At 45.3% G+C, this 12834-nt stretch overlaps 1 protein-coding gene across 9 annotated transcripts in view; it reads right to left on the reverse strand.

Moving 5' to 3' along the window:
- Nucleotides 1-5905: 5905 nt before the first annotated feature.
- Nucleotides 5906-12834, reverse strand: part of LOC146870562 (ADP-ribosylation factor-like protein 8A) — a 557139-nt gene continuing 550210 nt past the window's right edge. For all 9 annotated transcript variants that reach the window (XM_085643154.1, XM_085643149.1, XM_085643152.1 and 6 more), the window contains one exon: nt 5906-8323. In XM_085643154.1, the coding sequence (XP_085499280.1) occupies nt 8274-8323 (50 nt within the window). In that variant the 3' untranslated portion in view covers nt 5906-8273. The remainder of the gene's footprint in view (nt 8324-12834) is intronic.

Raw genomic sequence — 12834 nt, forward strand, 5'->3', positions numbered from 1 at the left:
TTATTGAGAATCCCTGTTTCTGGAGTGGGATGATTACTGTTCGAACATGGCTACGACATTTTTGTCTTGTATTTGCCTTAATAAGCCAATCGTCTAGATAAGGGTAGACATGTATTCTCTCCTTTCATAGGTGTGCTGCAACTGCGGCTAGGCACTTTGTGAAGACCTGTGGTGCTGATTTTATTCCGTAAGGTAGTACCCTGAACTGGTAGTGCATTCCTTCGTGTAGGAATCTGAGATAGTTTCTGTGGCTTTTGTTCATGGGAATTTGCAAATAGGCGTCTTTGAGGTCTATTGTCGCCGTGTAATCTCCTTTTTAAATTTGGGGTGTTATTTCTTGAAGCATAGTCATCTTGAAATGTTGTGTCAGAATGAACTTGTTTATGAACCTTAGGTCTAGGATAGGCCTCACTGTAAGGTCTTGTTTGGGCACTAGGAAATATGGTGAGTAGTTTCCCTTGAAAAGGTCTTCCTTTGGTACGGTTTCTATTGCTTGCTTTTGAAGAAGCTTCTTGATTTCTGATCTCAACTGTGTGACTTCTGACTTGTGGTACCTTTTTATTTTTGGACGGTTTGCTGGTGGTGTCTTTGTCAGATCTATGCAATACCCATATTTTATCAAGTTTAATATCCAATTGTCTGTAGTGATATCTTGCCATTTTTGCAGGTATCGCGCTATCCTGCCCCCCACTGGTTTTGTGTGTGGGCCCTTTTAGGTGCACAAGTCAATTTGATCCATTTCCTCTTCCCCTGGAGGGCTGGTCTCTGCCTCTTTCCCTTCCTTGAAAGGACTGGTTTGGCTGTTGTTGCCGGCCTTGATATCCGGTCTGTTGACTTGACTGTTGACCGTTTCCAGGCACTGTTGTGGATGAGGCATTTGTTGTCCTTGCGTAAAGGCTCCTCTTCCTGTGGGTATCCTGCCGTTAAACCCTCCTCTTTTGAAAGCTCCTCTCTGTTGCAGGGCTCCCATAGCTCTTGCAGTTTTGTTGCCCTTCTTTATTTGTTGGAGAGTTTCGTCGACTTCTTTCCCGAACAGGGTGTCCCCTGTTAATGGTCTGTTAATGATGGAGGTCTGCACCTCCTGCCTAAAGCCGGACATTCTTAGCCGGGCAGGTCTCCTTAGTGTGGTATCTGTGCACACTTGTCTGCTGGCAGTGTCTGCTGCGTCGAGTGCTGACTTTAGGCATGTATTTGCTATATTCTTTCCTTCCTGGACAAAGGATTTCCCCCTTTTCCTGTCTTCTTCTGAGAGCTTGTTGATGAGCTCCTAGATGTCCATTGCTGGTGACCATTCCTGTTTAACAGGGCGTTTGAGTTAGCAAGGCACCATTGCGCAGCTGCCTCTTTCTCTATTTTTTTGCCCACCATGTTCATTCTCTTACTCTCCTTCTCTGGAGGTGGACCAGTGTTGGAGAGGGCGTTGCCCCTCTTCCTTGCTGTGGTCACAATGATAGAGTCTGGTGCAGTATTTCCCTGTATATAGAGTCTTTGGAGGAGGGTTTATACTTCTTCTCAACCCTTGGTGTCACACCTTTGGCTGGTTCCTTGAAGGCTTCCATGCCTTGGTCGAAGATGGTAAACAGCCCTTACAACAAATCCGTCACCTCGCATGCAATTACAACGCAGTTGTTACATTGACCGCTTTGTAACAATGCATACCATTACTCCACCAGTCGTAACAACGACTTGCGGAGGGGAAAGATGGTGTTGGATTTAAAATCCAACACCTTCGCTACAGTCCGCACAGACTGGAGTTGGAATAGTAAATTATACTATTCCAACATCCAGTGCCCCCCTTCGCAAGTCGATGTTACAACTTGCGGGGTAATGAACACTGCGCAGGCCTCGCAATCCTTGTCTTTGTGATCCTTGGGCAGACAGAGTTGCACACCTCGTGTGGGTCACGTTGGGTGAATTTGTGGTGGCATTTGGGGCTGAATTTGAAGTGGATATTTTCCATGGCCCCTACCTCGCCATTTGTCGAACCATGCTTAGTCGTGTAGTGGAGGGATTCTGTGTTGAAAAACGTAGTCTCTGGAGACTAAGTGTGTTCTCCGGTCGCGTCATCGGTGCAGTTAGTTTTCTTTAAAACTCTAGTTTTTTCAGGGATTTTCTGCAATTTTATAAAGATGGCTACTACGCACAACGACCTCCGGGGTGCCCTTGACGTCACGCAGGGGATGGACCTAGCACCAAATGGTGTTTGACATGCCCAAAACACACAAAACAAAATAGGGACAATTCCGGACCCAACCACTAGATGGCGGAATAATGCACATCATGTGAATCCAGGAAAGGATTCACGCTGCAAAACACCAACTTCAATAATGTCCTTAAACACTACATAATCCAATTTAAAGAGCCTGCCATGCCCTCGTTCTGTGGAATCGCCACAAGAAATGTGCATTTTCATCATTGCAGACTCTATTGTGTAATGTAACTGCTACTCAGTCCCTTTTTCTGGTTCAGACACACTAAACCCCAGACAATTCACACCACAGTGACCTAGCTAGGGATCTGTGACCTCGGTCCATCAGTTTTCAAGCAGCCATCCTTCCTTACTTCCTTCCCTTTCCCCCACCCAACTGAAAAATATATTATTGAGGTGTTTCATTTGACTGTGTCTGTTTTGTGTATTTGTGTTGTGTGTGTATCCATGTTCACTCCTAATCTTAGACACCAGATCCAGCCAGCAGTGGAGTGAGATGCAATTTGATGATCATTGGTTAGAGCTCCGTCCAACGCTTTTATGTAGGATCTCTAACTACTGCTTGATTCAATAAAAAAGATTTGGTACTACCTGCTAAAGAGGGTTGAATAACCGCGAGCTCTCTGCTGACCTTCCTTGGCTGTGCCCCTTGGAGACAAGTATACACAGACATTGAAGAATGGGAGGTGATGCGCATGTGCTCTAACATGTGCTTAGGCCTGTCCCTTCAAGCATTTCAGTAGGAATCAGCAGTACAGTTGGGTTCCCCGTCACCCTTACCCTTTAAACCTTTTAACTACCAAATGCACGTTGCAAGCATCCATTCTTCTGTTCTTGTGAAAAAGGTCTAGGACAAAGGCACCTCGTCGAGCTGAGGATGCTCCCTACATCAGTCATCTGTCTGAACACTAGTAGTCTAATTCAGATCAGCACAGGAGCAACACAGCGGGCTGTTGTTGGGGTATACCAGCCTTCCTGTCACTTTGGAGTAAATGAAACCTTCTAAGGTATTTACTTCTGCAGCAGCTTTGTCACAGGATCTACCAGCTCATTGAGAGTAGCAGAAATGTCCGGAAATTTTCTTACGTGAGAAGAAAGCTCTTGGTTTTTGGGAGCATAGCACAAATCAGGTCCTCTCAGCCTACATCTTAGCTTTTCTGGGCAACTGCATGAAATGGTTCATAATGTACCCAGTGTAAGTGATCTCAATCATCACTGTGAACCTGAGATCACTACCCTAACCTATAGAAACGCAAGGCTTTCAGTTGAAAACATCATTAACAGCAATACATGAACAGTAACCCCCAAAATTCACTCGCTTGTGCCAACCATCAATAAGGTTCCCTAGAATGTAAATGCATTTATAGCCAGCAGCCATTGCATACATAATAATCTTTCCACTCGTGCATACTCCCTAGCTATCACCATTCCTATACAGAAGAGAAGAGCTAGCCAGAAACTCTAACTGATTTAATATTTCAATATTGTGAGTTTGAGAGACACGATCTGGCTATGTACCTACAGTTTCCAACACAAACTGATCTCTGATTAAGGTTATGCATGTGTGCCTTTCGCCCATCTGCCCAAGAGAAGTCCATTTTGATTCATGGCTAGCGAGTGAGCTCCACTTGCCAATACTTCGAGGTTAATGCTATAGTTGAGATGTGAGTGGACGTCCAAGCTTGTTCATCTACTGTGAGCATTGGATAGACATTACCGGCAATACAAGGTTACAGGGTGCACATTATCCACTTTGTGCTCCACACTCTACAGAGTACATGGGCAGCTGCTAAGCAGCCTTTTCGGTTTACTGTTATAGGATCCTCTGAGCGTTGAGGAGAACATGAATCTGCCCACAAAGGGAGTTTTATTTTATGTGACGTTTTTTGTGTAGAAAGAGATTTCCAAATTATGTGGCTCCTTGGTGATAAAGTTCTCAGGGACATACAGATGTTTTTAATTTGTCGGTTTTCCAGAGGAATTCAGTGATGATGTGAGGGGAAGTAGTTCTCAGACCTTCCCCTGGCTCGAATAAGCCTAAAAAGTGGTAGCAATTGTTTATGTGGACCTTTGTCTGTTTCAAGGTCTTTCAAGACAAGGTTTAGTGTCTGCTGCAACATGCCCTCTGCACACGTGGACCATATATGTTGTAGAAATGTAGTAAGGACCTAATCATCATTGAAGTACGGAAATCTTAAAGCACAGAATTTTCATAAAAAAGTGACAGATGGTTAGGGGAGAACCAGCTGCCATGAAATGTAGATTTATGACTTAATGTTTTTTAAACTCAGTGTACGAATTGAAGTTGTTTAGGCTTGGAATAGAATGTGAATAGCTGACCTTTCAGGTTCGGTTTACTATTTGTAATGTGCACACAGACTAGCACCAAAGATTAACTTCTATCACACAACAAATCCCACAACACTTGGACAAACAACATACAAGACCAAACTTCCAAAGGCATCCAGAGAAACAAAATCTAAGTAAGTAATAGCTTTTGAACTCTGCAAAGCATGAAGAGTGTTGGGAAAAAAGCACTTTATTCTAGACCTTACCCCGAAGGGGAATTTGAGGTTGTGGAAGATGGAAGGCACTGAGCGAGTGAAGATTTGCATTTCCAGAAAGGAATTTGGTAGGATGAGAAATGTTGTTTACAATGACTAGATCTCTTCTGATCTTCTAAATTGTACTATTTCAGACTTATATCTTGAAACCTGTACCAGATGTGTCATATTGTGGCTTGAGGATGCTCCATAGATATTACAGAGAGTTGATATCTAGAGCTGCAGGAGATCAGCTTCCAGGGGCATCTTCTATTGTTGAATGCCTGTTCTTTTGGCAAGGCTTCTTTCTATTTCGTTTAGTAGCACGGGGTCAGCACTGGGTGGAGGCAACTGAACCTCCAGGACCCACTTGTGTTCTTTTCCTCCTAGGTGGATAAGAAGGTCTCTCCAATGTATTCGCATCAGTGCTGCTTAATCGGGAGAGGCAGGAAATGGGTTTCTATGAATAATACAATTAAAGCTTAGTCTGTAAAGAATCAGCTCATGTGTTTTACAGTCACCCATGAATGATGTGACCACGACTACATGTGCTCGATGGAGTCCACTAAGGGGCCAAGGGAAGCTTAAAATGGGGAACGCAGAGGGAGCAGTAGAGGATGTGCTCTTTATCTGGATGACTGTGGTTGTAAAGGGTAAACAAATAACGTGACATGTGGGCAATGGAATCCAGTCCCAGTCACAGATGGAGAGGATGAAGTCTCAGCTGTGGCAATGTAGCTACAGTGTCAGGTGTAAGGGCTTCACAGAGTCTCTCACTTTCCCTTCTAACCTCTAGTGGACCGTAACGTATGCAAGAGAGGTTCCGACTAGGGAGGCATGAGCTGTGCACAGCAGCAACTGGATCCAGCAATAACGTCTGGGGTCTAAATTTGCCACCTAAATCCAGTGCACAAGAATCCAGTCAGCACAGTGGCAGAGAGACACCAAAAATTAAAAAGAACAAGTCATTTTGTTAGGTTACTGGGCAGTGCCTGGTTACCACATCAATCCATGAGTCTGGTCTTGGGATAGGCAGCAACAAGTCGAAATGCAATGTTTGGTGTTTATTTTCAAGGGCCTATTGTAAATCGCTCCCCTGGATCCTTTCCAGCGAACATCCAAAATTCCAAAAAATGAACAGAGGACAACTGTACAAACACAAAAACTGTTATTTTATTAGGAGGCAATATTCATTATATAATTATTAATAATACAGTTACGAGAATCATCTCCCAACAACAGAAAAAGGCATGAGCAGACCAAAATGAAAGAGACGCCACATTACGATTTTGTGAATAAAAATAGAAATCATAGAAAATATCTCCTTGTGCAACTTTGCAAAAAACAAATGAAAAAAATGCTGCATTTCCGTGTTTTGACGTAAACAGCTGCGTACCATAGTTGAATGGGGTTCTTGAGTAAAAAATACAACATAGGAGAGTTCCACAAGAAAAAATGTCTTGAAACAGAGTGGTCTGCAGCAAAGGGTGAAAACCATGGTTTCTTCCTAGAAAGTCCAGAGAATTCTATGTTGCAACCGATCTTTCATTCACTGGACACAGAACATTTAGAGCGTTCAAATATCAAATTCATCTGCACCCTAAAGTAGGGGTTTTGGAGCCGAGCCACATATGATAATTTCATTCTACTCCTGTTATTATAAAATGTGATCTCCTACTTTATGGGAGTAGGATGAAAGGGAAGTACTTAATCAGAAGGTCTCTACATCCAAAATTGTCCTACTAAAGTGAAAAATCACAAATGTGAAACTCAAGACATGAATTGTTCTCCATTTTGCTTCGAGCGGTAGGACTCATGAAAGGCCTCACAGAGGAGAGCAGTTATGTCCAAATATGTTGGGTTCCTTACACGCCACAAAGTGCTGCCTTTGTTGCCTCCTGCAACTTGTCCTCTGTGTCAGAAACTAGGAAAAGGAGGTGAGGGGTGAACTAATTTTTCCAGAATGCAATATTTGAGCTCCAAGAGGCACCTTCCAGAAAACAGAAAAATACGATCACACCTTTGATAACATCTAGACGAACTGTAAGGGCTGATTGACATTTATAATGCTTCTGAGAGTTTCGGACAATTTGCTTGATTTTGTTTGCATCCATCATGTCAATGCTGTCTCTAGCGTATGTCTAGGGAGGTAACCTGATGATGTCGGTGTGATGTCCAAAGCATCCTATCAGTACTGATGATCAGAGATTTTACAGAAACAGAAAAAACATTTCCACAACTGGTTATGCAGGACTGTTCTTTAAAAGCTCCAGAGATGTTCTACTGTGTGTTTTGTGCACATTATGACCTTCAATGAAGATATGTGCCAGCCGAAGTGTCCAGTGCTGACAGGGACAAAACATGGCATTTTATGGATACCAGACCTACCCAAGTACACTGGTTGGCTTCTACGTCTCACAATGTGGTTGGCAAACTAGCCACATCATAATATCACAAAATCAGTGATCCTCAAATCCACACATCCTGGCAGCAAAAACATTTTTTTCCAGTGATCCTATTTGGGAATACTATAGAGATATGAGTCAATTCTCTGGGTGGAAATTGACCTATGAAGGTCATATGAAACAGTTATGCATCAAGCCTCAACCACAAGTCAAGCCCTGTGTGACTCTTATTGACAATTGTAAACTGGGCACTAGAAGCAGGTCATATTATTTTTCAAAATATTTTTTTTATTATTGCCCAATGAACGTAACGGGCAAGAGATAAGCAAAGAATAATTTTCTTCATGTGCATAGCGGCACAGTCATTACTCTTTGCCCCAATTTTCACATTGGTGGCCGACGATGTACTACAGGCAGACCATGACTCGAGCCACGTTTCAGGACAATGTTAAGGGTATGTTACTGTTTCAACAAGCATGCCCTTAAATGTGGCCACTTTCACATATGTGCATCTTTATTTGTGATAAGAATATGTTTCAGGCTATAGTACTCTATAGAACATCATCACCACTATATTCCTATAAACTGGCACCAATACCCATCTGCCGAAATCTCAAAATACTGTGTGTTTGTGATCCTAACAAAAAAGCGTGGTGTGGCTCAAAAAACAATATGTCCTCCGAAATTTTCTCAAATGCCCAAAATTGGTACATTACGAATAGCCCATGATCCAGTTTTTATGCTTGTCAGTCAATTTTAGTGCGAACTTGATCGTTTTCTTATCTTAAATAAAAAAATTAAAATATATATATACATTTATATATATATATACATCCAATGACAACTGAACAGTGCAAAAAAGAAGGAAGGAAGGAATGAACAGGAGGGGCAGGGATATGCTTTCTTTACAATAAAAATTGGAATTAGAACCTTGGATAGACGGGAAGGATGGATTCCCTACAAATAGCAAACTAGAGAGAGGAAGGGTCAGGAAAGATAATGTGGGGTGGGAAGAGAGAGAAAGAGAGACAGAAGAATTTGTGTAACAGGAAGAAACATTTCTTAGTTGTTTTCCTAGAGCCAAGGCTTTTGGATGTTGGCCAACTGGAAAACTCCTCAGCTTCTCCGGGATTTTGAGTGCTGGATAAGCCACTGCAGAGTGATGTCTAGAATTAAATAAAGTGAAAAATGAAACGAACGGAGCAAAGACATCTATAAAAAAAGATATACATTTTTCCACTGAGTTCTACGTGACCAATTGCTTTTTGATTAGAGCACAACCAATTTCCTCTGCCCCACTGTTTCTTAGCAATCATAGTTCTAGAGCATAAAACATTTCAGAACATCAGAATACCTCTTGCAATGCCAAAATGTTAAAGTGGAAGGGCCTGATTCTAGAAGTATTTTGTGTACTTCAATTCGACATAGGTGTGCAAAGAATACATATGTATGCTCAAATTTTCAATTCCTGCTACACAGTTATGGGATGATTAAATTATCCTTGCAAGCATAATTTGCTTATGGAAAGCTAATTTCGCACGGCCTGATTTAGACTTTGGAGGGTGAAGCACTCAGGGCCGGACTGGCCGTAGCGGGCACTGGGCAATCCCCCAGTCGGCCGCACGGGTGGGGGCCGGTTTTGGGCCCCTGGGGGCCGTTTTTGTTACAGGGCCGTTTTTCTGTAACAAAATCGTCCGAAAACCGGCCCTGCCGCAGCCCTAACCCCGGAGGGGGGCGGCCGAGCACTTTGCCAGGGCCGGTTTTGGTTCCCAGTCCGGCCCTGGAAGCACTGGGTCAAAATGTAGTTGGATATACCATCTGCAAACACTGTTTTCGTCCCACTCTATTCGGAGTCAGAGGAAGTGCTGTGTTTCTGATCATTGAGCCTATGCTTTCGCCCTCTGGAGGAATCCTTTTATCAATGGCCTCTTCAGTGGCATAACGAAAATTGAGGGCCCCCCCTGTAAAGTACGTGGAGGGGCCCCCTCGAGACTCCATCAGGAACTCTCTGGCCATAGTGCTATGCTGAGCGGGCCCGTGGAACTTGGCCACCCCCCTCACAGCGGGGGCGGGGGGGTCTGTGTTACGCCCCTGGGGGTGCTGCGTTTACAAATAACTTATGGGTTTAAAATACCCTGCTGCAGAGTTCCTAGTGTGACAAGCAGTTTCAGCCAACAATAAAAATGTCAGGATAATTCTCCTACTGGAGAGAGGTAGAGTTTTGTCTAGTGGCAGTTTTTTTTTTTGTAACTTTGTTTTTATTGTTTTTGTTGACAAATTAAAACAGCAACAAGGCAGAGATTTTCTCATTTGCAAAATATACATAGCAGTAAGCAGGAAATCGCAATTTTGGCTCAGCATTGCGTTCAAACATAATATGGCAACTACATACCCCGCAACACCCAGTAACCATCCTCCTTCTTCCCTATCAGTCCCCATCTGTGCTCTCTTCCGCCTGTTCTGTGGGTGGGTCACAGATGTTGCCTCTGTATTTATTCCACGCTCCCCAGATCTTGCTCCATTTTTTGGGGCAGGCGCGGTTAATAAATACTGTTTTTTCCGCTACCATGGCTTTGTCCATATCTACACACCAAGCGCTAAGTGATGGCACCTCCCCCGCCCCCCATTTCTGTGCTATGTTACGCTTGGCCGTCATAATCCCCAGCGTTGCCCACTCTTGCGCTAGCTTTGTTAAGTCGTTTGGTTCCCATACATTTAGTAGACAACTCTTGGGCTCCGGCAGAAGTGACACCCCACCTGCCTGTGAAATCGTTCTCATCACTTTCACCCAATAGGCCCTGATCTTCGGGCAGTGCCATATCGTTTGGTAAAAGGTACCCTCCTCCCCACACTGTCTAAGACAATACAGGTGCGAGGCTCTGCCCATCTTGAACACAGTGCATCTGGTGTAATATGTGCGGTGCAGGATTTTAAGCTGTACTAATTTAAGTCTTGAGGGTATACCCACTTCCTTTGGGGAGGACAGTGCCTCCTGCCATTCTGTGTCGTCGAGGTCACCCACGTCCTTGATCCATTGGTCCCTAAGAGATGTCGTCGGGTCCGGCAGGTTGTTAACTATCTTGCGGTAAGTGAATGACGTAGCTCGCTTAGGCATATGATCTGTCAGTAGCCTGTCCTCCAGAGGGGAGGCTTCCGGGACCCCAACACCGGGCGGCAGTGCCGTTGTGAGTGCATGTTTTATCTGTGTATACCGATATATTTCAGTGGGCGCTAAATCGTACTGTTGCTGGAGGCGCTCGAAGGTGGCCACCCCCCCTTTATGCCACATGTCCCAGTCTCCCTGTGTCCCACAATGGAGTGAGTTGGGTTATGACCCCTTGCCAGCCCAGCTTTGCCTGTGGCATATATGGTGACTGTGTGTTTCGTGGGCCCTATTAATGTACGTGTTTGCTTTTTATCATAGAGGGGGGACAGCATACTTTCCGTTCCTAATTGAGTCCTGTCAGCCTTAAATGCCGGATCTTCTTGTGCCATGTGCAGCCACTGATTAATCACTTTCAATTGCGCTGCCCAGTAGTATAGATGTATGTTGGGGAGCGCTATCCCCCCATCATACCACCCTCGCACCAGTTTGACCTGCGCTATGCGTGCCGGTTTGTTTCCCCACATTAAGTTGGAGACCTGAGCTGCAATTGCTTTAAAATAGGTTGGGTGTATCGGGAATGGAGCATTTTCCAATACGTACACGAATCGAGGGAGCGCCATCATTTGAAAAAGTGCTGCCCTCCCTAGAAGAGTCAGCGGCAACGATCCCCAGTGTGTTGTGTCCCTTTTTAGACGCTCCAGTGGGGGCAGTAGGTTTCTTTTAAAGAAGCCTTCAGGGTCGGTTGTAACGTAGATACCTAAATATTTAAATGCATCGGTCGCGATCTGTAGCAGGCACCCTGCAGGTAGTTGTGGTGGAGGCCCATGCAGCATATACAAGATGGATTTGGACCAGTTGATGGTATACCCCGATGCCCGTCCGAAAAGTTCGCAAATATTGAGGAGAACCAGTATGAAACTCCTGGGGGAGGCCATATACAATAGAATGTCGTCCGCATACAAGGAGATGCGGTCCTCCCAGCCCGCGGCCCACCGGAGTCCTCTTATCGTTGGTTCCCACCTTATCCACGCCGCCAATGGCTCCAGCACCAGGGCAAAAAGCAGCGGGGACAGGGGGCAGCCCTGACGCGTGCCTCTCTCAAGAGGGAAGTCCCTAGAGATGTGCCCATTCGCCGTAACGTGCGCTACCAGCTTTGTGTACAGGAGGCGGACCCACGCACAAAATTTGGGGCCGAAGCCCATATGGCTAAGGACTGCGAACAGAAATGGCCACTCGACCATGTCGAACGCCATTCTGGCATCCAGGGAGAGTATAACTGCCGGTTCCTGTAAAAAAGGGGCACGCGTGTAGGCGCCGCAAGTTTAACACCGTACTTCTGCCTGGCATAAATCCGGACTGATCCGGGTGGATCAAGGTCGTCAGGTGCGGCGTTAACCTAATCGCCAGTAGTTTTGCCAGGATTTTTGCTTCTGCATTAATTAATGATATCGGGCGATACGAGGTGCATTCCTCAGTAGGCTTGCCTGGTTTGGGTATTGTCACTATTGTAGCCGTTCGTTGATCTGGTGGTAATTCGCCCAACTTCAGGTAGTCGGTGTACATATGGAGCAGGTGCGGGGCTATGGTTCCTGCTACCGTTTTATAGAGTTCGACTGGTATACCGTTCGGTCCCAGTGCCTTGCCGGATTGTAGTGATCCAATCGCCACCTGCAGCTCCTCCACTGTGAGGCTCGCCTCTAACGTGAGGACCGCTTCCGGAGTGAGCTTAGGCATGGGAATATCATGTATATATGATAGCGCCACTTCAAGTGACACCTCCGATGATGACTTATATACCTGCTGGAAGTGGTCCGCCAATGTATGTATTATTGTGCGTGGGTCCGTTGTGATTGTTCCCTCCCCTGTCTTGATCCTCGCTATCCCCTTATTACCCCGCTCCCGTCTATCTAGCCACGCCAGAAGTTTACCGGCTTTGTCCCCGGTTTGATATATCTTATGTTGTGTGGCCGTCAGACGAGACCTGGTCGTCGCCTCAAGGTGTCCCTTGTATTGCTGATGCTTAAGACGCAGTTGATGAGCTGCATCTGGCGTTGGGTTGCTGGCATGGTGCGCCTCAGCGTCCTGTAATTCCAGCTCCATATCATGTAGTTCCTGCTGCTTCTCTCGTTTATGCCCTGTGATCGAACCTATAGCCTGTCCCCTAATTACAGTCTTATATGCTTTCCACAGAAGCGCTGGTGAGTCTACTGTCTGGACATTCTCCTGAAAGTAGTGTTTTGTCGCTTTAACCATCGCCTTCTTGATCTTTGGGACCTGTAAGTAACCCGGGTAGATGGGATAGGTACGCCTCCGGGCTGCATGGAGGTAAGAGTACGTCATCTGCACTGGGGAGTGATCGGATATCCCTCTGGGTTTGATCTCAATATCGTCAACGTGTTGCAGACAGTTCGCTGGGGCTAAAAAGTAATCTATTCTGGATAGACTGCGGTGCACCCCAGAGTGGAAGGTAAACTGCTGCGTCGTGGGGTGGTGCCACCTCCATACATCAGAAAGTCCTAGTGCCTCCAGAAAGTCCCCAAGGCGGGACTTGCCCGACACGTGCGCCCTCGC

The sequence above is a fragment of the Triturus cristatus genome, chromosome 1_1, assembly GCF_964204655.1.
Source record: "Triturus cristatus chromosome 1_1, aTriCri1.1, whole genome shotgun sequence".
Classification (NCBI taxonomy): domain Eukaryota; kingdom Metazoa; phylum Chordata; class Amphibia; order Caudata; family Salamandridae; genus Triturus; species Triturus cristatus.